This window comes from Strix uralensis, chromosome 1 (genome assembly GCF_047716275.1).
Source record: "Strix uralensis isolate ZFMK-TIS-50842 chromosome 1, bStrUra1, whole genome shotgun sequence".
Classification (NCBI taxonomy): domain Eukaryota; kingdom Metazoa; phylum Chordata; class Aves; order Strigiformes; family Strigidae; genus Strix; species Strix uralensis.
Genome location: NC_133972.1, coordinates 80,877,456 through 80,903,215, shown reverse-complemented (window position 1 = coordinate 80,903,215; position 25,760 = coordinate 80,877,456). Strand labels below are relative to the sequence as shown.

General features: G+C 41.5%; 1 protein-coding gene across 6 annotated transcripts in view; it reads right to left on the bottom strand.

Annotated features, from left to right (window-relative positions):
- The window catches only part of ECI2 (enoyl-CoA delta isomerase 2), a 36,121-nt gene extending 14,684 nt beyond the window's left edge, over positions 1-21,437 (bottom strand). Inside the window, exons 1-4 of one of the 6 annotated variants that reach the window (XM_074872764.1) lie at positions 21,326-21,372; positions 6,128-6,183; positions 5,540-5,648; positions 1,748-1,910 (exon numbers count right to left, since the gene is read on the bottom strand). In XM_074872764.1, the coding sequence (XP_074728865.1) occupies positions 1,748-1,910; positions 5,540-5,604 (228 nt within the window). In that variant the 5' untranslated portion in view covers positions 5,605-5,648; positions 6,128-6,183; positions 21,326-21,372. Of the gene's footprint in view, positions 1-1,747; positions 1,911-5,461; positions 5,649-6,127; positions 6,184-20,843; positions 20,866-21,216 lie in introns of those variants that run through there. The other 5 variants (XM_074872775.1, XM_074872803.1, XM_074872812.1 and 2 more) reach the window with 5 other exon arrangements.
- Between the last annotated feature and the right edge of the window lie 4,323 nt (positions 21,438-25,760).

The window sequence follows — 25,760 nt, the reverse complement described above, 5'->3', positions numbered from 1 at the left end:
GATGTCAGTTGCTCCTCCCTCATCCAACAACGCTGTAACCCAATTGTAGAAGGCCACCAAATTTGTCAGGCATGATTTGCCCTTAGTGGAGCCATGTTGGCTGTCACCAATCACCTCCTTATTTTCCATGTCCCCTAGCACACTTTCCAGGAGGATCTGCTCCACAATCTTGCCAGGTGAGACTGACTGGCCTGTAGTTCCCTGGGTCTTTTTTTTTTTTTTTCCCCCTTCTTAAAAATGGGGGTTACCCTTTTTCCAGTCAGCAGGAACTTCACCAAACTGCACAACTTCCCAAATACGATGGATAGTGGCTTAGCCACTTCATCTGCCAGTTCCTTCAGGATTGTGGACGCATCTCATCAGGTCCCATGGACTTGTGCACTTCCAGGTTGCTTAGATGGTCTCAGACCTGATTTTCTCCTACAGTGGGCAGTTCTTCATTCTCACAGTCCCTGCCTTTGCCTTCTGCTCCTTGGGCGGTGCGGCTGGAGCACTTGCCAGTGAAGACTGAGGCAAAAAGAATCTTTGAGTACCTCAGCCTTCTCCGTATCCTGGGTAAACAGGTCTCCCATTTCCTTCTGGAGAGGGCTCACATCTTCCCTAGTCCTTCTTTCTGTAGTCACCTACATACCTGTAGAAGCTTTTCTTGTTGTCCTTGACATCCCTGGCCAGATTTAATTCTGTCAGGGCTTTGGCCCTCCTAACCTGATCCCTGGCTGCTGTTCCTCTGTATTCCTCCCAGGCTGTCTGTCCTCACTTCCACTCTCTGTAGGCTTTCTTTTTGTGTTTGAGCTTGTTCAGGAGCTTGTCATTCATACATGTAGGCCTCCTGGTGGTCTTATCCAACTTCCTCTTTATTGGGATGTATCGCTTCTGTGCTTGGAGGATCTTTGAATATTAACCAGCTTTCCTGAGCCCCTCTTCCCTATTCTCTGATCAGTTTTCCTGAAGAAAAGTACACTGTCAGAGAGAAATATTTCAAGTGGGGGGCAGGAAAGAAAGAACACATTTATGAGCTCACTATTATTAATTAGTAAAACTACCTGGAACAGTCAGCTGTCTAAGTTTTTATTTAAAGCAGCAATTGATTGCCTTCTTCAATATAACAAGCCACAGCCTGTACTGATGCTGCAGCCAATCTTGATCCACAAATACTGCCCCAAATACCAGTACAAACCCCACTAAGGACTTGCAACTATTTCTACAAAGGTCTTCTTCCACGCTGTAGTAAAGAATAACCTTCACTCAAAGCGTAGAGGAACAGTTCCTTGAATCAAAAAAAACTACAACGACCATGCAAAAAAAAAAGGGAAAAAGCTTCAGAAATCAACCTTTAAATGTCAACATCATTATATTATAGGCCCGGCTGACTGACTGTAGATACAACAAATTTAAGAGGAAGCATGTGGACATACTCTTTTTCCTAGGCATAAGCCATTTTCCAGAGCTGCATCAATATATGGTATATTATATGGAAGGCATCACACAATTGATGCAAATTGGCTCTATTTCTTTGAATAAAGGTTTCTATTCAAAGCATGATTTATACGATGAAACAGGCTTGGTCTCCCTCAGAATTCAGGCAGGGTTTGAGGGGCTGGCTCTTTAAGAACAGAATCTGAGCACTTGAAATGAAGAGCTTGTTAAGACACAATACATTTGAACAACCCGTTTTAAGTAAACATTTTACAGGTCCATCCCCTCAGATTATAAATGCCCCTTATGAAACAAAGTCAGTCAAGCCTACCTGCTTAAACAAAGCATAGAGCTTCAACTTAGTTTCATTCCCAGGATCCTTTTTCAAAAGCTTCACTTGTTCTTGAGCCTTTTCAAAGTCTTGCTGGCTGACTTGCATGGTGGCTGCAGTCATGTGCAGGTAAATTGATGGAATGCAAACAGCTTGCGCTTGCCTGTTAGTAAGTGGAAAAAAAAATCCCATTGCTTGGTTTCTGTGTAAGACTAGAGGAGAAACAAATATACCACTTTTAAAAGACATTTAAAGTATAACATTAACTATTTGTACCTGCACTGATTGAAACAACAACAAAAAGCAGGATACTAAAAATTACAAGAAAGTTGCTTTAGAAGTTTGCTTTAGCTGCAACATAATTAACCTTTGGAGAATATGACATTATCATTCTCTAGTATATAAAGCACTAGATTTAATGCTGCCAGATGACAAAGAAACTATGCCATAATATATCAGATGATCATATGTAGACCACTAAATGGCAGCAGTAGTAAACCAATGTTTTGCTGTTTCTGGAATACATCAGAGCCCTACAGGTTCTGTCCACGACAAACAAATAAGAAACACAGAAACCTTTTATTAATGGTTTTTAATCTCTGTATGAAACATTAGGAGCTTTATATGTCTATGAATTGAAACGAGTATGCAGCCTGGTTTTTTGTGGTCAAGTTTGTGTGCTTCTATCCAGAAACACTTCAAACTGAAAGCCTGGTTCTCCTGTCAGGGCAGCATAAGCGAAGGCTAATTTCAAAAAGGACTGGCTGTAAACTGTAAACCAGCCTGTAGACACTTGCAAAAAAACAAACAAAAAAAAACCAAAACAAAACACCAAAAAAACCCAACCAAAAAACCACCAGGTGGTCACAATATTCTAGGAGAAGAACTCTCCACCAGAAAAAAGGTAATTCCATCAAAAAACCCCCAAACCCAAAAAACCCAAACCTCACTCCAAAGAACCAAACCTAACCCAATGCTATAATGCTTTGTAAAAGCTAGTTTACTTCAACAGAGTTTGGAATCAAAAGCCAAGAAGTCTAATAATTTTGGTTTGTTTCAGTAGGGCAAAAGGATGTTACCTCAGCATTATTTGGTTAAATTGCAATACACATTAAGTATTTTTACTATTTTTAAAATGTTAGCAGTTTTATGTATCAAATGTTTCTTCTCTATTTTAGTAAGAACAAAAAAACCCCAAACTTTCCCCATTTAGACACAGCTGTCATGTTAGATCATATATGATAGATTTCATAACTAGTCACATTTGAAAAATTAATGATTATCTCAAATGCAGACTGATAGAATGTTTAATCATTAATTTAATCTGTTAACATTTCAGTTACAGAACCATCATTTAAAAATCATACCTAACATGAAAATTATGCCTTTTTATACACACCTAATGAGAATTCTAGAAAAATTCTACTGCCTACTTCAAAAACATCCTCAATGCTCTTATTTCTTAAATAAAATTTATTTTCTGTTGCAAGCCTAAAAGTTGCAGGCAGGAAGTGTCAAGAATGTCAATTGTGTCCAATTAATTTTATTACTCTCTCATTTCATGTAGATAGAAGGCTTTAGTTGTCTTGTAAAAATGTTTGTAAGATCTATTGGTTTTATGTTCTATTACAGCCCTTCTGTATTAATAAACTCTAAGTTCTGGTATTTTGGGGCTACCAAGTTTGAATGACAGAAATGGAAAGAATATTTTCTGTTAAATAAATAAATTCTTTCAAAGAGAAAGAATTCCAGAATCTGCTTCAAAATCTTATGTTAGTAAAAAGAAATCTATCTGAACAATACAAAATAGATAGGTTATAAAAAATGTTGCAGGTACAGAAAGTCTTCTTATTTAAATTGATCATGTGTAGGCCTTTATTAACACAGCAGTGCACCCAGATAGACATGGGTTAACCATCTGCCAGTTGAACTAACATTCAAACTGATGTGTTCAGAAAACTGTGTCACAGTTTAACAAGTTTATACAACCAACTGGGAGCCTATTTAGCCAACTTGAGGACTTTACATCCAGCATCAATAAAAGCCCTTTGACAGGAAAAAGTGTACCTAAACAAATACAAGTTTTTTAATATTGAGTTTCTCCGATTAGTTTGTCCCACAGTCATAGAACATGACGCTCGCTTTCAGATCCTATCCCCAAACATGTTTTTAAAGTCACATTTACAGGAAGAAAATAAGAATGCAGGAAGACGACTAGTGGTTTCTTTTGGATTTGTTTTTTTTTTTTTCCCCTCCAATTTTGCTAGCCATCTTTGGAACTATTTGAATTCTGCTGTTCCCAAGATAATCTGTGTATCTGACACAATTTTTTTTTGTCAGTCTAAGCATTGACTATACTGAAGTGGATTCAATGTTTAAAAAGGGAGATTTAGGTTTACAACATGTTTGACAATCTGGACTTCACTCCAGCTTGGCTATGGTCAGTATTATAGATAGGTTTTAAGAATGTCTTTTGTATACTATTTGATAGTGACCATAAACCAACAACAGTTGAGGATGGGCAGCTGGGGAGAGAGGAATGGCACAGCAGCCAGTCTGAAGGTATGTACGCACATATACTTGGGGTTAAGGGGTTTCTGGCACTTAGCAGGTCACAAGTTCTCTTCCTTATTAAGGATGCAAAGTGGACAAGTTAGAAGAGGATGAGAAAACAGTTAAGTGAATTAAAAAAATCTGGCTGGGGAAACGTGGAATGGTCTTTTAGTAAGTTCAGACTTGGAGCTACTTTCCTTTGCTGTTTGGTTATATCCAGTTTTACTTCTTAGCTATAAAAATGTTTGGGTAAAATACGTTATCTATCCACTTCAAATACTTCATCTTTCATTCTTAACTTTTCTTCCTTACCTACTGCTTTGTAACAGGAGATTGTGCAACTTAGCTGTTTATGAAAGTTCGTAAGAAAAGGCCTCTTTTCTTTAGTTCTTCCTTGCTGCTTGTAGCTCAGTTCTCTTCAGGATATCTACAATTCACTCCTTTCTCTCTACCTTCTGATCTCAGAGGACATTTACTATACATTAGCAATGATCACCAGTTCTCAACATGCTAAGGCTAAGCTGACTGCTACTATTTATTAAAATAACAAAGGATGAAAATGAAAACGAAAAATTAAGTTATTTTGCAATTTATTAATCTTGGGCAGGACCTCATTCTGAAGAGAGATACACAAACAGCAGGAGCAGAGCTCCTTGACCCCACATAGGTCACATAAAGAGTGAGGAGGAGATGACCTGCCACCTGTCAGTACAGGCAACAGCACTGCCATCTCTGGGGCCACACAGTGATGCTGTGCCACAGTCCCAAAGACTGAGGAGCAGGAGAGGCTGCTGTAGCCCACTATGGGGAAGACTCACTCCCTCCACCTGCTGCTCCTTTGCTGTGTCACTGAAACCTTCTTAATCCCTCACTCCCTCCCAAGCAAATCCATGCCTCGTTTTAGCAGCCTCACTGAACCACCCCAGATTTTGCAGAAACCACACAAGGGAGGCAGAGAGCCTGGAACCTGACCTAGAAACTACTGGTGTCAAACTGGCACTTGTTTCAATCCAAGCAGAAAAAGAAGCCTAAGAAAGGCAGTCAAAAACCCCTTCACATCTACTTGCTGCAACAAAGCTAAATGATTTCCTTTGCAAAGCTTCCTCTCTTTATTGCACCTTGCAGGCAATTAGCTGCCACTGTCCCACTGCTACAAATTACCTTTATTGTACTGGCACCCATGGAAGAGTGGTGAGGGTCTGGCACCTCACCCCAGCTGGGTAAAACAACAGCTCTCACCAAAGAAAGAAGCAAGAGGAGTCACAACTTGGCAGAGCAGCCACAAGTCCACGACAAATGCCCATGCACTCCTGCAATCATTCACTTTGTACTTCACAAGCTGTACACTCTGAAAAAAAGAGATAAATCCTGGGCATCACTGCCTGAACCAGAAACATCCAGGCTGACGATCATTTCATATTTATTCCCTTGCCTTGGACGTCTCTTTGTTCCCATGCAGTCATTCTGGATGCTTCGCAAGCTCATCCTATTCATTCTACCTGTTCACATAAATGGCTCTTTTCCTGATAAACATTCAAACATAAGGCTCTTAATTAAGATTTTTAAAGTCAATTACAGTGAAAGCAGTTTCTTACTGTTAAGCAAAGACTGCAAAGCCTGTTAAATACAAGGCCCCTCATTACAGTGTAGTTCTATCACTTGCGTAAGGACTTTATATAGACCTAAAAACGCCAACTTTTTGTAAAATGCTGGCTGTTTATTTTAAAACAACTTAGCAGTTTCCTCATTAAAACTAAACAGAAGCCAAAAGATCTCTGTGCATAGGCAACATCAGACAAGCTCAGCAAAAGAAAGGGATGGATATACCTGAACTCCATCTTCCATTTATTTAATAAAGGTTTTCTTTTAAACGTTAGTAGATCCTGGGGAAACAAAGCACAGACAAAAGCAGTTAAAAATCCTATTAGGATTAAAAGCAGCGGGTGGTGCTAGAAACATGAGGGTTTAAAACTCCTGACAGAACTGGAAAATCCTCATTTCACATTATTGTAACTAGCTTTAGAGAGCCAAGGAAGAAAAAAGAATAGGAAGTGTTATCAGACAGAAATAAGCAGTACATTAAACTGTCACTCAGATGAATCCTGGAACATATGCATAATAGAAGATGTGGATATCTTTTGTACATTATGTGTAATACTTCAGATAACCCACACGACATCTCTTTGCCATGATCACTATCTCAAGGTGCTGTGATTTTTCCACTCCTCTTCTCATACATTCCTCATGCAGAACAGTGAGCAGCACGGTAACTACCCCTTGCCATTTCACACAGACCTGGTATTACAGCATCATAAAGTGGCAGTATTTCTGCTCATGTTCTTTCCATCTTAAGAGAAAATAAAACAAAGTACCATTTTTCTGCTGCTACTGTAGAAAGAGTTGTATGCATTGTTTTTTTTAGTTAGGATACAAAGCAAACAATTCCCACAAACCTCAAGGCACCAAGTGCTCGGTTATAGCCTAAAACAAGCTTCTGATTCCATGCCTTTCCAGAGTCCCTGAAACAAGGAGACAGCACACATTGCCCAGCTCAGCCCATCACCGTTTCTGAGGTGCCAGCCAGAGCCTCAACTCTTCTGCAAGGGACACGAGTCCAAAACTTATCCCAAGAGCTTCACCGGGTCTGCTCCAGCACCTGCTCTGAGAAGCTGCTCCGAAGTCAAGCAGGGGAGCAACCAAATGAGACCTCCTCACTCCCTGTCCTCCTGCTGTTGGGACACACACATCCACAGTGGGAGAACCACAGGCTCTACCTGGTGGGGTACCCAGGACAGTCCCTGTCTGCTGGCGCCTGGCCAGGGAGTATTCCCACTCCAAGAAGAGTCTCAGGCTTCAGTCCCCCTCTTTCAGTAGCACTTCTCCCATTTTGGTCCTCCCTCAAAATTATCCTGATTTTTCTCAATGGAGGAGAAAGAAAGGGATCTGGAAAAGAAATGCAACTGTTAGAAAATAAGTGGACCATCTGGAAAAAGAAATTCAACCTGAGACACCGACTTCTCTTATTTTTCTTCCCCTGAGACTTTGTATCAGAATCTCTAAAGAGATGATTAAAAAAAGGAAAAAGAAAGGTTGTCATTATTTAGTTATCAATGAACAAAGCATCAGCAGTACCACTACTTTGTAGCTTTCTTGGTAACTAGGAAAATAGTGTTACTGTTTTCCACATTCACTTACAGTATTTTCTGCATGCAATAAAGTTATACTCCATTTTGCTGAGCAAGAGAAAGCTACTGTCTATATTGTTAACATAAAAATCAGTAGAAATTTTAATCTGCACATTGCCCAAATCACCATTCATCATGCCATTAGTTATATACTACTGAATCCAAACCAATGTTTACCTACACAATAATGTAACAAAGGATTCATAAATTTTCACAGCCCAAGCACTTGCACAGCAATATAAGAAGGCAGAGAGGGCTAATGTCAAATTTCCACCATACCTCTTGGTCCTCCAGTTATTCTCTCCATATAAGCTACCTAGAGCTGAGCTGGGAAAAGAGGCACCAGACTACTAAAGCAAACTGAGCAGCCTGTGGCATGTTTACAGCAATCATTCCTCCTTTGCTGTTAGAGAAAAAAAAAGGGGGGGGGGACTGGTATGTGGGGGGTGGATGGTTAATTAATACAGAAATTCTGGGTGGAGGTTCTTCTGGTTGTAGAAGCAAAGCGACCCTCTTTATGCCATCATGTTACAGGCTTTTCCTAAAGAACTTCAGATCATCTGACTATACACAATATTTCTTGTCATATACTCCTTTCGGGTTCTTTTTTTTTTTCTCCCTGCAGAATTATTTTGTTTTTCATGAGTGTCTATCAAATGACTATGACGTCTGTTACAATATCTTGTCAGACTTTTAGGTGGAAAGCAGTATGCCTGTAACTGGTACAGACAGACTTTCTTACATATAGGAGTTGTGTAGTAGGCAGTGATGGTATCATACTAAAACCTCAGCTTGACAGTTCTTATAAAGTCAAATTACTTCAGCTGTTAATTTCTAGTCCTGTCCTTTCAAGTTTCTTCTCTTATACTGGGAAATGTGGAGTAACCATATCTGACACATGAACATCTTCCTTTGCAACTTATGTCATCTTGAAGAAGCCTGCACCTGCTTCCACAACCATCCCATGTGAAAACTTGCACTTCCCCTCATTTGTATGCACCTCTTTCAAGATCCTCTGCCATTAATTGGCATTAATTTGCCAGTCAGAGAGGGACCTGGGGGTGTTGATTGACAGCCGGCTGAACATGAGCCAGCAGTGTGCCCAGGTGGCCAAGAAGGCCAATGGCATCCTGGCTTGCATCAGAAATAGCGTGGCCAGCAGGGACAGGGAAGTTATCTTACCCCTGTACTGGGCACTGGTGAGGCTGCACCTCGATTACTGTGTTCAGTTTTGGGCCCCTCACTACAAAAAGGACATTGAAGTACTCGAGCGTGTCCAGAGAAGGGCAACGAAGCTGGTGAAGGGTCTGGAGCACATGTCCAACGAGGAGCGGCTGAGGGAACTGGGGTTGTTTAGTCTGGAGAAGAGGAGGCTGAGGGGAGACCTCATCGCCCTCTACAACTACCTGAAAGGAGGTTGCAGAGAGCTGGGGACGAGTCTCTTTAACCAAGTAATGAGCAGTAAGACAAGAGGGAATGGCCTCAAGTTGTGCCAGGGAAGGTTTAGACTGGATATTAGGAAGCATTTCTTTACAGAACAGGTTGTTAGGTGTTGGAATAGGATGCCCAGAGAGGTGGTGGAGTCCCCATCCCTGGAGGTGTTTAAGAGTAGGGTCGACATAGCGCTGAGGGATATGGTGTAGTTGGGAACTGTCAGTGCTAGGTTAACGGTTGGACTAGATGATCTTCAAGGTCCTTTCCAACCTAGATGATTCTGTTATTCTGTAATTGAAACTAAACCAATTCAGAATGTGGGCAGATGAAATTCAGTCTTCATTCAGAAGATGGAGAAGCAGAGATTATCTCTAACAATTTTTGCCTGTTCAAATTTCAGTAACTTTTACATTTTCTAACATGTAGCAACTACAAAAGAGGGTAACAGAATAAATAGTGGAGTTGCTCCTTTGAGTTAAAACCAAAAAGCCACACTTTTCATGACAGCAACCTTTACACCTTACAATGAATGAGTCAACTAACTTGCAGTAACTACTGCATGCAAAGCAGTCTGTACTTTCCCCCCATAAGTTCACAGGCTCATTGTTAAGCCCTTCACTGCTATCACCTGCTAACATGCACCATGGCAGTAGGTTAGTAGTAATCCAAGTTAGTAGGTCGCAGCAGGTTAGCAGTAGGTTAACCCCACCTTAGCAGCCAGAGGGATTTTATTTCTTCATGTAGCAAGAACCAATGCAGATGGTCTGTTTGGTAAAGCCATGCTACTGTTTACCAGGCTCCTGCCAGAGATCTATTGGAACAAGTACATCACCCCTCAGACCAAAAAACAGTAGCTTAAGAAAGTCTTATTCTCTTGAAATCAATACATTTGTTTCACTTGGAGAAATACAAGGTTTTATTAACCATGGTGAAAACATGGAGTGTTGATGACTCAGTACAGTCCCTGGCAGCACCTCACTGTACTGTAGTTAGTGTGAAGTAACTGAAATATATTGCTATCAGGTAATAGGAATGATTCTAGTGTTCTGGTATTTCCAATATATCTAGCTAGCAGAAAAGATCAGTGAAAATACTCTATAACCAATTCACTTAATGCTGCTTTAATAAACAGAAAGAAAGTCAAATTATTTCCTCCTTTACATTAGAACATTTCAATAGTTGTTCTAAACACAAGTTTGGTGTACAAATCCTTATCAGCTTTTACTATTTTATACTCCTACACTGTTTTGACATGTACAAACTAGAAGATAATGATGTGTCTGTTGGCAAATTGAAGTGCTGAATCACTGTTGTTTAGTGTAAGTAGTTCAGCTGTGCTTGATAGTTCTTTTTTTTTCTTCCAATATTAAAGAATAGCTAAGAATCAAAGATCTAGATTACCATTCACTGAGATCTGAAATGGTCTGCTCTTTGTGCTCTATACAGGCACAGTTAATATTCTCTCATCACAGCTGCTGGGAGTGAAACTGTGATCATCTCCTGAAATCTCTGCAAGAGCTCTCTCTAGCAGACTTAAGTTAACTGGATGTGGTGAATGACTAAAGCATGAGAGAATTTCCTGTACATCCTCAGTCCATGTAAGACATCTCTGCAGGTCAAAAATTTACAGACAGATATCCTCTGAAACACATTCAAAAGTTATAAACATGAATGTTAGCAGATAAATATAGAGCTGTGATATTCGTATATGTGACATTTGCTGAGAATCACTCAACGTTTACTGTAGTATTTGGAGAGCAACAAACTCAAATAGGTTCTTTATACATGCTTATCCAAGGTGACTTTAAACAAAACAGTTACGGACAAATAGTCAAACTAATTTTGCTGCTAATGGAGGAAGGAAAAAGCCATTTTTATTTGGCTTCTGGGGAAAAATCCTGCTGACTGTATGGATGGCAAGAAAAGCATACACAAGTGTACACCTTGGCTTTTGGCCAAGGTAGGTAGGTTTCTGGCAAGGATACAACCAGCTGCTGGAGCTCCCATCCGCATTAGAAAACCCACTGACACTCCTGATAGTTCAGTTGAACCAGAGAAAGTCAACAATTTGTCTGAGGCTTTCTTTCTCTACTGAATTCATGATACCTAGGATGCAGTAGGGATGGACACAAAGAATACTGAACAAGCTATATGACAATAATGAAGTATTTGTCAATAGCTTATCCTGTCCAAATCCAGAATTCTTTCAGGCAATTTAGAATTAAACAAATTAGATCTAAGCACAAAGTAGCACACAGCTCTTGGTTTTGGAACTACTTCCAGCACCCACAACCAGACAAACTTACAGGTGTCCTGTAAAGACCTGGGCCAATTTACTCGATAAATATCTCTGATGGTGACTTGAGTTTAGAGCTACAGTTCTTGTATACATTCAAGACTTGCAAATACATTTCTGTCACAGCAGACTTTGCAGCTGCTCTATGATAACAATGTTATTGAAAAGCTTTATCACTTTCTCTTTAGATACCCTCTGTAATACACCTTGATCTTAGTTTGATCAGAGAAACAGACAAGCTCATAGACATGACACACTAGTAAGTCTTGCATATGAAATAAATCACTGAGAATGCTTGTCACTTTTAGAAATGAAAACTACACACATTCCAAGGGACTTCAAGTCATGTCTTACTAAAACACTGAAAAAGCTTAAGTCATAGCATTTAGAAGGCTGCACCTACAGCAACAGCTCCCACGGCAGAGGTCAGAGGCTCACATTGGATCATGGCAGTTATTAGTGGGGATGCAGTATGTACAGAGTCATATTGGCTTCTCCTACCATTGTAGAGATTATGAGGAACAATTGGTCTGGGCAACCCAAATAACTTGGAAGTTTTTCCCCACAATAAAAGTGAGTTTCATCTGGCATCTTACTGGCACTTAAGAAAAACAAGACAAAACCAACCAGAAAGATTCTTTTGTTTCAGGAACAAGCTTGCTATACTGTTATGTTTGAAACAGTGAGTGTTTTATAAGCACATTTATCATGGTATAAAATGATAGCACATTTGGAATAAAAATTTTACTCCTTTTTAACAGTTGGCTTCTAAGGACCAGATTATTCAAGAATTATTGCAGATTCTGCAAGTTATATACCTCTTATACCATATATTCAGAACAAATATTATCAGAGCACCTTACAACAAAAACAGTAGCCACGTTTTTGGAGGGCCAAAGAGTCAGCAAAGAAGCCATACAACACAATCTAACCCTTAGGAAGTAATTTTTATTCCCACTTAAAAATGGAATCCCCTCTACTCAGTACTGCTGAGGCCACACCTGGATTACTGTGTAATTACTGTCTTGAGCTCCCCAGTCCAAGAGAGACACAGACATAGTGGCAAGAGTCCATGCAGATGATTAAAGGACTGGAGCATCTCACATAGGAAGAGAGGGTGAGAGAGCTGGGACTGTTCAGCCTGTTCAGAACAGGCTCAGGGTATCTTATTAATGTATATAAATATCCAAAGAGAGGGCGTAAAGAAGACAGAGCCAGGCTCTTTTCAGCGGTGCCCAGTGACAGGCCCAGAGGCCATAGCACTAACTGAAACACAGGAGGTTCCCTCTGAACAGCAGGAAACTCTCACTGTGAGGGCGACCAGGCACTGGCCCAGGTTGCCCAGGGAGGTGGTAGAGTCTCCATCCTCAGAGATATTCACAAGGGTCCACACACGGTCCTGGGCAACCAGCTCTAGGGGGCCCTACTCAAGCAGGGGGGTCGGACCAGACGGCCTCCAGAGGTCCCTTCCCACCTCAACCAGTCTGCGATTCTGTGCAAAACAAACACTTTTAACCTGCTAGCTCTATTGAAGCAGTACACAGGTGGCCCGCTAACTTTAACAGTTCATCTCTAGACTAGACTTTGAAGCCATAACTCTTCTGGCTTTCAGGTGAAAGCCTTCAGAGTCTGTTTCAGGGGAGGAATTGGAATAATCTGTTCTAGGACAGTCAGAAAATAGGATGACTACATTTGCTATTGAACTGTGACTGTTTAAATTCTAAGCTGGCAGGCTCACTCTGTAAGTCTGTCTACATTCAAGGACAAAACCAGGACTGAGATGAATGTAAACATCCAGTCTTTGTAGCCAGGATGTCCACTCAAAAAACCAATCTGCAGGATCATGACAGAAAAAAAAAATCCCCAGAACTACCGACTGCCTAAATTAGTAAAGATTCTTCACAGAACAAAGTACACTATGAACTCCTTGAAATGGTAAAACTTGCTAAAAGCAAAGATCCCCCCCTTTGCCGTTGCTCAGACAATCACAGACCAGGCTGGGGTGAAGGGTGGGTGCATGTGCCCTCTGTCAAAAGGAAGGAGGTTCATCTGCAAGCTACCCTAGCTACAGACAAAATACGTGAAATGTCAAGAGTCACATCAGGACCTACAAGGTACAACTCTTGTGTGGCTTACTTCTTCCCATTTATTGCTCTGCCAAAAATAAGGTTAGGTTGGAGAGGACAGGAAGAGAAAACACCCCCTCTCCCTCTGGGGAGTCAGATGCCAATAGAAGATGACAATTTTGTGAGCAGGTTGGAAGGGCTCTACCATATTCAGATAGGAGGAAGTTTTGGGGTTGGCAGGGGGGGCGCGGCAGGGGGCTGAGTTTTTTTTTTTAATTTGTTTGGTTTTAAACATAGCTTGGCACTACAACAGTCAAAAAGCTACTATGAACTATGTGGTCAGATAGCACTGAGGGCAAAGTTGTGTTTACTTCTTTCTAAACCAACACAGTGATAACTTCCATTAAATCTTCAATTGAAATAGACTTCATTCACTGGCCGTAACACAGAAATTTCTACTTGGAGTACTCCACATCATCAGAAAAAAAAGGCAGCTTTCATACACACATCAAAGCAACAACATAACAAAGTATTACACAAGTTCTCTCTGGATTTCAGCACAAATGAAATCTATCTACCTACTGCCATCTAGTGCTGTTACCCTTTCTGTAGGTATTTAGGTCAACATGAAGTGTCTGTAGCTTCTGAACAAAATAATGAAGTTATTAGCTCACCAATAACACTTACGGTCTCCTTCCTGTGGCTGGCTAACCTGCATTACTTAACAGTGCTCATATTAAAAGCACTAGGTGCTAAAATGCCATTCTGACAATTGTAAGAGGGAGTTTTTTCTTTAATATCATTGCTTTCAGCGATAAAAGACTACTGCCAGAATAATTTAAAAACCAGGATGCTGGCAAATTATCCAGTTGTTCCGTGTTAATCACTGCCAGAGCCTTCCAAAGCCAAACAAATAGCACCACTTATTCAGTGACTTAAAGCCTGAGTTTTGATGGAAGAAAGAAGCCTTCCAGAATCCATTCTAAGAGAGTTTTTGGTTCCTCTTTTCTGGGGGAGCATTTAGTACTGAATTATTCGGCAATGGATTCTGTTTCGGTGTGAAATAAAGGATGGTTTAACAAGACCTTTAAAATCTTTACTCACAGTTTTTGCTGGAGTTTACTGATTACAGTCTAAATTTTATTATAATTAATTTGAAGGGAACTTGAACAATGCTCACTGTAATGAGTGGGCTCATCACAATAGGAAGGGCTCAACCATTTACTACATCAGAATAATGAAGAAACATCCAATCTGAACTGGATATCAATACATAGTTTTAGGCAGCTTATTTAACATTGATCAACACTTAAATTACTCTTTTAAAACAAAACAGTCAGGAAATAAGGAAAAAAGTCACAAACATACTTATGCTGAATACAACAATAAAGTGGAAAAAAATAAGAGACTGACATAACTGGTGCCGTCTTCTGTATGTGTTCAGTCTAACAAAACGAAAACTACCAGTGAAACCTCTGGAGTCTACACTTGGCATTACTATACATGGAAGTTATTTGTAAACAAGGTTCATTACAGGGAGTTAAGTCTGCATATCAAGCCCAGGTATAATGTCATGCTTTGCACTAGGAATCCTGAATTCCTGACATTCAAGTGTTTTTCATTTCTTCATATGTGCTATGTTCCAAAAATTCTGCTACAAATAAATAGACCAATTTCCATCCTCATGAGGCCTGCTATGCAAGAATGAAATATAGCTTACTTGCTCTCTTCACTAGATTACAGTTGCAGACAGGACATAATTTGCACAGGGGGAGAAGTACAAGGGAAGAGAGAAATAAGTAGCTTCTTAGAATGGTACTATTCAAAGACAGGATCTGCTACCCTAGGAAAAGTTCAAAATTAACTCCTAGCACCATATTAAATTTAAAAAATCCTCAAACATTTGAAAATGTATTTACATTCTCCTTGAGAAACTCATAACTAACTTCTAACGGGAAGAGAAATCTTAAAAATCAAGAGCAGAAAGAAAGTGGTTCCTCAAGTCAAGTAGGAGCTACTTGAGAGCCCACTTTGGAGAGAACAGCTGTTCAAGCCCAGCGAAATTCAATGACAAAAAGTGTAGTTAACCACCACCTTATTTGCATTCACATTATCAGATTCTTTTGAACTCGGCAGCAAAGCTGCTAGAGAACCACCTAGTGATCACCGACCTAAGCAGGCAAAGCTGACAAGGTCATGCTGACTTCAATGAACAGCTGCTTCAAAGCAAATTAACTACAGCAGAAAGCTGTGTTCCAAGCCAATCCATCTTCAAGACTTCCAGACACCTCAGCTTTATATTAGCTATGACCTGTCAAATCCAGCTCAATTACATACAGTTAGTGAGCTTGCTGCTCCGGATTTCATTCTGTCGATTTTAACTGCTGCATGTATTTCAGTTCAAAACAGTTTAAGAGGGTGCTTAAATAAGGACATTAAGTTTATTAAGATGCTTTTCTGGACAAGTGTTCAATCATTCCACCACTACCCCATATTGCATGTGCAAACAAGATGTAGTAACTCATGCAATTAACATCAATATTTGCAGAAAAAGCCTCCCATTAAGAGATTTAATTGTTCATTTTCCATTGACTAATTTGGCTCAGTATTCAAAAGACAGTGGATGAGTTTAATGGCTATGTTTCAGAATTCTAGCCCTTAAAGAAAAAGAGAAATTCAAGATTCATCGGTGGTATGAAACCCTTTCTGAAAGACTCTGAAAGTTACCTTACAATCACATCATTAGGGGATGCCGATTTTACCAGTATTCTGCAAAAAGTTACTGCAAAAGTCAAATCAGGCAAGGTTTCAAGAAAGGAAAGAAAACTGTTGGGTTTCGGGGTTTTTTTTTAATATAAAGATAAAATTATTGCTATTTAAAAGGTAAAGGAAATATGACAAGCTCTCTAAGCTTTTTATTGACCTGCACCAAGACAGAAAAGACTAAGCTTGAAAAAAATAAAAAAAAAAGATTTAAAATCAAGGTAGTTACGTGGTCTGCTTGCTTTTCTGGTGGTCAGGCAAGATCTGTGGCCCACAGTTCATCAAAGGTTGGGCAAGACAACTTGGCTCACAAGCATCAACTAGAACTAGACGCCTGATGTACTGAAGGGAAGTTTGAAAAGACAAGCACAGTTATCTTGAGAGCAGGAGCAGAGTACCTGAGACCTACAGAATCCAGCATAAGGCAAGAAAAGCTGATAAACAGAAATCTGTCACAGAAAAAAAAATGTTGGCTGGCTGATAGGGAATAGCAAACAGCTGAGTGAGGCAAGCTAGTACAGCTTGAGACACAGCACCAAGAGGCATGACTTAAGAGACCTGGAAACCAAAACACAAGAGCCCATGTAAGACAGCAACAGGGAGTAAAAAGCATACCCCATACTGCAACCCTGGTATAGGATCAGGGTGTACATTTTGTTCTGTAGATAAAACACAGTCGTGTACACGGACACATTTCCTATGTCAACATGCCAGGATGCATTCCCACCCAACTGCTAGTGGGTGGGGAATTTGGTGGGCAGATGTTCAGGAGGGTGCAGGACACGTGCTGCCTATGCCACACTCGGATCAGGAGGGAAACCATATGCAACTCGGGTGTAAGACCTAACATCTGAGCAAAAGTTTCAGGCATAAAAGCAACTTCTACTGCCATCACCAGAGGTTTTGGTACAGACCCACAGAAGACTCAGGAGTGATAATAAACTGGGGTTTTAAGAATATAGTCTGATATATTACTTGAGAGCAACACTACAAAAATCCAGTCCTCCTCCTTATAAAAGGGGATTGGATTGGGGGTGACAGTGGACAGTACAAAAGAGAAGGAAAGCAGCTGCTGCAATACAGAAATAGGGCCTGGCAGCGGGAAAGTGGGTAAGAAGTGAAGAGGCAATAGTGTCCTTTTTGCTCAGCCAGCATGACAATATCAGAACAAAACTACTAAAATTTGCATGTCCGTATCCAACCCCAGCTATCTGAATAGGATTGACAGAAAGGACTAGACATTTCCCACAAGGCAGACTCCAAGGCCGACCAGCTCCTTATGGCCAAACCTGGAAAAAAGGAAGAGGACAGAAGAAGGGATACCACCAAACTTACTGGTCATCTCCAGGATGATAGTAGCCTCAAAGAGGTTTTCCACAAGGCCAGGCTTACACGGGTTCTGGGTGTGCTGACATCGGGAATTATCCCCAAATGCAGGAAACTTTATTGCGTATCTGTAGCAGTGTTTACTCCTCCTCGCATAGTAAAAACAAGCAAACAAAAACTCTTGATGTAGTCAAGAGACCATTAACAGCAATAAAGAAGTATTTTCAGGGAATGACCTGGAATACCAAGCCTTTTCTCACTGGAAGAGGCCCCAGAGCACAGCCAGAAAAAAATCTCTCAGCTGCAAGAGATCAGTTCTTCCTCCACCCTCAACAGAGGAGTTTCCTCATAATGCACACAGTTCCAGGGCAAAGACAAATCCCTGGGCCTTTTCCCAGGGCCTTACATCTGACTGGTTTAGTTAACACGGTGGGAGGGAAGGCAGAAAACAGCTGTAAGGTCTGCAGAGACAAGAAAAGGAGGAGATGCAAGGGTTATGATGTCCTGCTTTGCTGTAAATGTATCAACGGGCCCTTGATATAATGACCAAAGAATGCAACTGCACTACCAAGGAAAGGATAAGCAATTCAGAGAGCAGGTTCAATTAATTCCCAGACAGAAGTAGAAAAGAGCTGCACAGACTGAATAAGGACTGTTGCATATTATGCTGGGACTTAATAGCACCTGAGTCCCTGCTGTGTGGGTGGGCTGTAAACATGCAGATGTCTTGTCATGAGATGATGCAGGGAAGCCAAGAAGATATTTGGGACACTGCTCAAGAACCAGGATGGAAGTGAACTCAAACCCTTAGGACTGCTGCCTCCCAAGCTGAAGAGCAGATACTGTAATAAAGACAGATTTACTGTAAGCAGGAAGTATTCCAGGAATGGGCAAACACCAACAAGGCCACATGAGCCAGGACAAGCCAACAGTTTAAGAGAAAAATTAACTGTTTGTCAATCCACTTTAAAAAAAGACCAGCATTTAATAATGCTCCTCTGAAAAAGGCTCTTCAGAGCTGTTGAGAAATAAAAGAGAAGCTGCTCATGGAAAGATTGGTCTTTGGTAAAATCTGACCGCCTTTAAAGTTGCTGAGATACCTCTACCAAGGAACACACTAATAATTTAGGGTGTGACTATGTTACTGCCTTAGTTTGGACCAGGAGAGTGCTCGTTTCCAACTCCATTCCCCTGGGTTTGTGCGGCAGAGATGACTTGGCACTTACACCTTAGATCCCTTCCACATTACATAAAATCAGGAGATGTCCTCCAGCCACTGATAGGCATTCAGTGCTGCGATCATACAACTAGCCTGAAGGAACCCCCCGATGGATGGATCCCCCAATGCGGATGCAGATTTCCCAGCAGCAAACGTTCTGCGCCCAGTGGTCTGACCTGCCGTAAACACAGATACGGCCCCACAGCAGCAGAATTGTGGGGCCTCCGATCTCAAAACAGCTGAACACAAAGACAGTCAAATGGGTACAGCCCCAGTAAAACTCTTCTGACTGTGCATTTGTGTCAGCGTTCCCACTCCTCAGACAAACTCAAACCTGGAAAAATTACATATTGCAACAGAGCAGCACAAGAAGTGGGAGAAAAGCCTGTGGAACTCACAACTCCATGTCTGAAAGTATTAGGAATGTCCTGCTTAGGAAAAAAAAACCCCCGAAACAACAAAGTAAGAGGAATTCTTACATTTTGCCCTTATATTTGCATGAGTCTTCCTCTCCCAGTGCTCCAAGGATGTGCCTCTTTTTCCAATTCAGACTGCAAAAAAAAGCTTCCTAAATTCATTAGCACAGCAAGGCTGCCAGTGTCTTTGATACAATTCTGCTAGTATACTGCTGATATAGAAGATAAAGCCCACCTGTCTGGTGTTGCACCACTGGAAAAATTGCACCCTTTTCTGTGTTATATCTGATTATAAACTAAAAAATTAACCCATTATTAACGTTTATGACCTTATTTCACATACAGAATCTCATCATTCCAAATACATCTGACTTCACTAGCCTAATGATGTCCAGCAGGCCAGTCTTTTACATGTTTTCCAATCTAGAATTGCTTTCTCTCCCTCTCATTGTAACAATTTAGCTATATTAAATTAATATTATTTATCTGTAGAAAGCTTGCCTAAAGAGTTGTTTTTTTTTTTAAAATGAGAGCAGAAGTCATGCTGATCACACAATCTGTATTCTTTTGTTTCTCCCTGTATCTTAAGATGTTCATATACATACTTCAAATAATTTTGCACAAAGCTTTGGGAAAAAAATTATTACAATTTAATCCATAAATGACTAGAGTTTTCCGGGCAAGATGCACTCATGTCTAATGGAAATACTTAGATACCTGAGTAAAAGTATCTCACTTATGAAAGCCTGCATTGTAACAGTTGAATTTGCATGTTGTTAACAATCACAGGTCTTTATTGTATGACGATGGCTGCTTCACTATTCTACTTAGGAACTTGCTGAGCGACTATACATAACACACCAAATAGCTTAATAAATACTCAAAGTATTTTTGATTGCAAGAGGAAATTCTATAAATTGACATACTTTAAAATTGTCTGTGTATGAATAAGAAACACATAGCAGAAGTTCCAATTTCACTATTTTCAATAAAAGTGTCAATCATGCAATTCTAAGGCTACTTGCAAGTCACAGAATCATAGAATGGTTTGGGTTGGACGGGACCTTAAAGATCATCCAGTTCCAACCCCCCTGCCATGTGCAGGGACACCTTCCACTAGATCAGGTTGCTCAAAGCCCCGTCCAACCTGGCCTTGAACACTGCCAGGGACGGGGCAGCCACAACTTCTCTGGGAAACATGTGCCCGTGTCTCACCACCCTCACAGTAAAAAATTTTTTCCTTATACCTAATCTAGATCTACCCTCTTTCAGCCTAAAACCATTACCCCTCATTCTGTCACTATGCTCCCTGATAAAGAGTCCCTCCCCATCTTTCCTGTAGGCCCCCTTTAAGTACTGGAAAGCCGCTATAAGGTCTCCCCTGAGCCTTCTCTTTTCCAGGCAGAACAACCCCAACTCTCCCAGCCTGTCCTCAAGCCATCCTTTCTACTTCCCACAACCCAACTGACGCTGGCAATGCAGAGCTGCCACAGCACACACTACTGCATATGATGCTTTATTTGGAAACAGCTTAAAAATGGTATGTATTAAAGGCATACCACAGGCAATATTATATCACTATTTGGAAAGCTGGAGTACTCTTATCAAGAAGCCTCAATTAGTTGGACACACAGTTAAGCTAGTTTTTGTGGGACTGACAGGTGAAACCGCAAGAAAGCACAGAATCACAGGTTCTTCTCTGTATTTCAGTAGAGTTTCAGATGCCTTACCCACAGCCTGACCAGCAATTTCTTTGGTGGTCAAATATTTGCCTCAAGAGACAAAAATAGAAGAGTGCAGACACTGCCTGAGGAAGGTAACAGGTGCAGGTTTCCCACCTCCACTGTGTGTCCAGTCACTTAAAAGGCAGGCGGTATGGCTGGAAGCGTTCCCATCTTCCGCAGAAATCCACCTCCCTCACCCAACGGTGAAAGCGACGTCTCGTCCTGCACATTAACCACGTCCCTTCGGGCCGCACAGAGACCGCGAACCCCCGTTCACCGAGCGGCACAGGCAGGAGGGCACCCGGTTCCGCGCCGGGCCCCGGCAGGAGGGAGACGGGACAGCCCAGGCCCACGGCAGCGGCCACCCCTCCCGCTGCCCCCCGGCCCCGCCGCCGCCCGCCCCCGGCCTCCCCGGCCCCGCGAGGGGCCCCGCCGGGCAGACGCGGCGGAGGGTAAGGCCGCCCGGGGCCCGCCGCCGGCCACTCACCCCGGGAGCGCGGCGGGGAGACGGCGGGTCGCGGAGCGGTGCCTCCCCGCGGCAGGACGGCACTAGGGCCCCCAGCCACTGGGACAGTGCACAGGCGATGGGGGCTCACCGTATTTCGCGGAGCGGCCACCGACACAGCCTGCGGACAAAGGTCAGGGCCGGCGCCGCCATAACAGAGGTAGTGGGAGGAGGAGACGGCAAACCCCGCCCCTCCGGAGCCGCCGCGCCCCCGACTGAGGCGGTGGCCGCCGCCCACGGCCGCCGCGGGGAGGGCAGAGCGCTGGCAGTCGCTGTGGGGCCGGGGCGGGCTTGGCGGGAGCCCTGAGGCGGCGGCGCGGGAGCGGCCGGGCGGCAGATCCCCTCAGCCGCCTCCACAAGGCGCCCCAGGCGCGGGGCAGCGCCCTGGAGCCGTGCCCTGGCAAAGGCGCTTCGGGGTCAGCAACCAGCCGGGCCGTGGGGCGCTGGGCCTGCAGCCGCAGGCGCCAGGGCGGGCCCGGAGGGTGAACGGGCGTGAAACCAGAGCCCCTCCACGGGCAAAAGTCATGGACTCGGCCCAGGCCCCCCAAAGTGCCTTGTAATGGACATCGCGTTATTAATCATGGCCGCTACTTGTACTATCTTTATATTTCTGTATGCTAGGTAGCTCTTAAAAATGTTTGTGTCGTCGTTTTTCCACGCGAATCACCTGTCGGGCTGCTGAATAGCCTCCTGTCTACCTCGGTAGGGTTGGTGCTGCCTAAGGGTGGAGTAAACGGTAGCGTCTGCCGCATCTAACGTAAAAGATACCACTACTTATTGCTGAGCTTTTGCTCTTTCAGCTTCAGATCCTTGAGGGTATATTTAATTTTTCCTTGCCAATATTATCTGCTCTGTGAAAGATGTTTCTGTGTTTGGTTAGGTGCTGGGAAGATCTTCACGATTCAGATACTCAGCTCTGTCAGTCTCCTTTCAAAACACATCCAATAAAATCACGTTTTAGTCCTGGTTTGGTTTTTGGGGGGTTTGTTTTTTCCTCCAAAAAAAGTAAATGCATTTAAAACTTTGAGAACTCCTTCAAGGATAAATGTTTCAAATCTGTTAATGAATTGTGGGGTTCTCTTTAAATGTTTGATTACAGTTTTCTAAAAGTGTACATAACCATTAGAGACGGCACTTTTTTTTCCTCATACTGCAAAGGTCGTCATGTGTGACCCTGGTCAAATCACACATAGCTGACTTTTTCTGACATAGCCTTGGATTTCCAGTACAGGTGGGGTTTTCTTGGACTTGATACACCTTGTATTTTCCTTATGATTACAGATCCAAAAGCCTAGTATTTCTCAGTTTCAGACAATCTTTCCTGGTTTGCACCTCTGGCTGACCTTGGAATAGGTATTTATTTCATTTTAGCCTCTCAGTGGCAATTTCCTTCTCTGCTACACGAGGCTGTGAGGTGAAATTAATTCACGTTTGTAGAACACTGGAAGTGCCCTCCTGAAGGTGTTGTAGTAAATGCTATTGTTGATCTATATCCTTACTTAGCCCTAATCAAGCAAAACTCATGGCTTTTTATTGTACCTTGTTAGGCAGAGACAGTATTTCAAATGCATGAAACTAAACTATGGGTAAATTTTGCTCTGAGGTACAGGAATGAGGCTTTCTGTGAATAAGAAAGGAGAATTTGGCTCTAAAATGCTAGCATTTGTTTTGTCAAATAATAACAACACTTTTTTTTTTTACTGAAACTTTATGCACACAACAGTTTCAGTCTTGTAATTTGAAACGGCCAGAATCATTACAGAAATGTAATATAATGAACATCAGTAGAAAGTTTACTGTAGTAGTATTGTTAGCACTAATGCAATGATTCTAGAGAGGACTCCCTAGAGAACTCATTTAGTAAGTTGCTTCAGATTTTTTGTTTGACAAACAAGTCCCTAATGACAATGCCCTTTCTAGCAATTTATTGTTAATGGTAAGATGAAGGGTTTTTCTTGGCTACATTTTAATCCCTGTGTAAAATTCTCATATTCTTTCCTTTAGTTCAAAATAGTACAGCTTCTCATTTTGTGCTACTGTCTAGAAGCTACAAGAGGAGGAAAAAAAGCGCATTTCTGAATTCTCCTTGCCTTTAAAGTATTACCCTCTTAAAAACATAAGAACCTTTTATATATTTGCTTAGTTGAAGATAACTAACAGTAATGAAAGAGACCCATTAGTCCCAGCTCACCCATTTCAATCCCAAGGCAAAAGAGTCTCTTGCAGTATGTTTTCTGTTGCCTCTCTGCAGGTGAATACAAATCACAGCAGCTGTGCTTTTTGGGGGAGCTTCCTTCTCACGCAATACCACTTGCAGAAAGCTTTTGCTGTTAAATACCTGAGATTAATAGCTTAGATTTTATTTGTCTTAATTTCTTTCTGTTGAATGTACTTTAGTTTAAGTAGACCTGCCTTTTTAATAAAGTCACACTGGAACTTCTGAGAATGAATGGTTTCCAGTCCTACCTGAAGACAGCAAAAAGGCATCTCTGCATTCAGTCAAAGATGGATTGTATGCTTTAGAAATTAAATACAGACACCAGCTGTATGCAGCGCTCACCAGAAAGGGTCATAGAGAAATGGTAACTGCAGTGACTTCTTTTTCTCATCACCTCTGTAAGATACATGTCACATTCCAGGTATTGTTGTCTACCAGAGTGCAGTTTGCTGTGTGTGTCTGTCTCTAGAAACCTATACCTCCAGATGTTCCTTTTTTCTTCTCTATTTTTTCTTGTCTTCCTTTCAACTACTTAGTCACTTAGCATTCATTTGACTGCTCAGGTGAGCTAAAATATTGAAAAAGCATTTTGTGAATAGCATGTCACATCAACATTTTTCTATTCCATTGGTGGTATTACCTTTTTCTTACATACATGATATTATTTATTTCCTTAGCATGTCTTTAACTGTTTATTCTTTGCAATGTATTTTTACTCCTGGAAGTGGGATCTTGGGGGAGCAGTGTCACATACCTCACAGGATGGGATTTAAATATGGCTTAGTGTTACATATTTTTGTTCTGGGCTTCTGTATATGTGAATGAGTGCATTTTACTGTATATGTCCTGTCATAATAACTATAAGCTATGTATATGCCAGAGAAACTATTGTGCCCTTATTACGAAACACAAAATCACGCAGTAAGTTTTCAGACCACTGGATCCTGATGTTTTGGTTGCAGAATGAGGGGTTTGGCTGTTGTAATGTATACCCACGTGCTGTGTGTTTCAGCATAATTGCAGGTTCTTTGACATGTTGATACAAGCCTGAACGAAAAGTGTTTTGCGTAACAAACACTTTTTACGCAAAAAGTGTTTTTGCATGAAAGGGGGGAATGGTGCTGACATCATGGGAGCTGATTCCGATACATCAAGGTGGTCACTGTATCATCTGCATCTCCAGTTTCTTCAGGATTGCAAAATATTCTACAATCTGACCAGCATGATCTTTTTTGCTGTAATGATAATTCTGGCATCTTTGCAATAATTTCTGCAGTCTTTATGTTGGGTGTTTGACATTTTTTTCCCATAGATTTTCTAAAATATACTTTCTGTAATGTCACTGAACTGAACTCAGTATTAAGGAGTTGAATATTTGTCATCCCTTACCATGACAAGGCAGCTGTTCTCTCTTTGATAGAAATTGTTTATCTGGGAAGCAGATGTGTCGGGTACTTTATTATTCAGCATTTGATTTCCATGGCAAATGGTTTTGCATTATCACTACAGGGAACTTTAATACATATTTAACAGAAAGTTATCTTGATGATTTATTCACCTTCCCCTTGAAAATCAGTCCAATAAATCCTGCAGGACTTACTTGTGTCATGATATTATCATGTTTTTTGCATTGATGATGACAAGCCATTTCAGACCTGTGGGAGAGAGGTTCTCATAGTTCTGCTGCTACAATGTAGGAAACTACAGTGTTAGCAAAGGGCATTAATCACTAATGTCTTTATAAGCCTGGTTTGGAAACCCCTGTTTATGTGGGCCATGTTCTTACCTCGGCATGAAAGGTACGCTCAGTTCCAGACGCCCAAGAAGAAATTAGACTTGGACCCATTTACTTAAGCAGAGATTTTTATTGACAGAGAAATATAAACATGAACTCTAATCAGGAGCTAAGTAATTATACAGTGCTCTACTCCACTTTTCTGGGCTGGATTGCTGGTTAATTCTCAGGCTATCAGTAATTCTGGAGGAATAGCCTTTTTGAAGCATTATCCTTAGTCTGGATCTAAAATACCAAGTTCGTAGCACTCAATTCTCAGTAATCACCTCCACTGACCACCTGGTGCATGCCTTGAGTTGTCTCTCTCTTCTCACACTCCACAATAACGTTCCATCCAAAAACATCCTTGCTACTCCAAATCATTGCAGTTCTTTTACCATGAGTGCAAATTAACTTACCCCATCTACCTGCAGATTATCCTCATCTAATAAAACCCATCATCTCTTCTATTTTGAATTATGAATCCTTCCAAAACTTTCAACGTTCAGTGAAGCTGGACAACACACATCATTT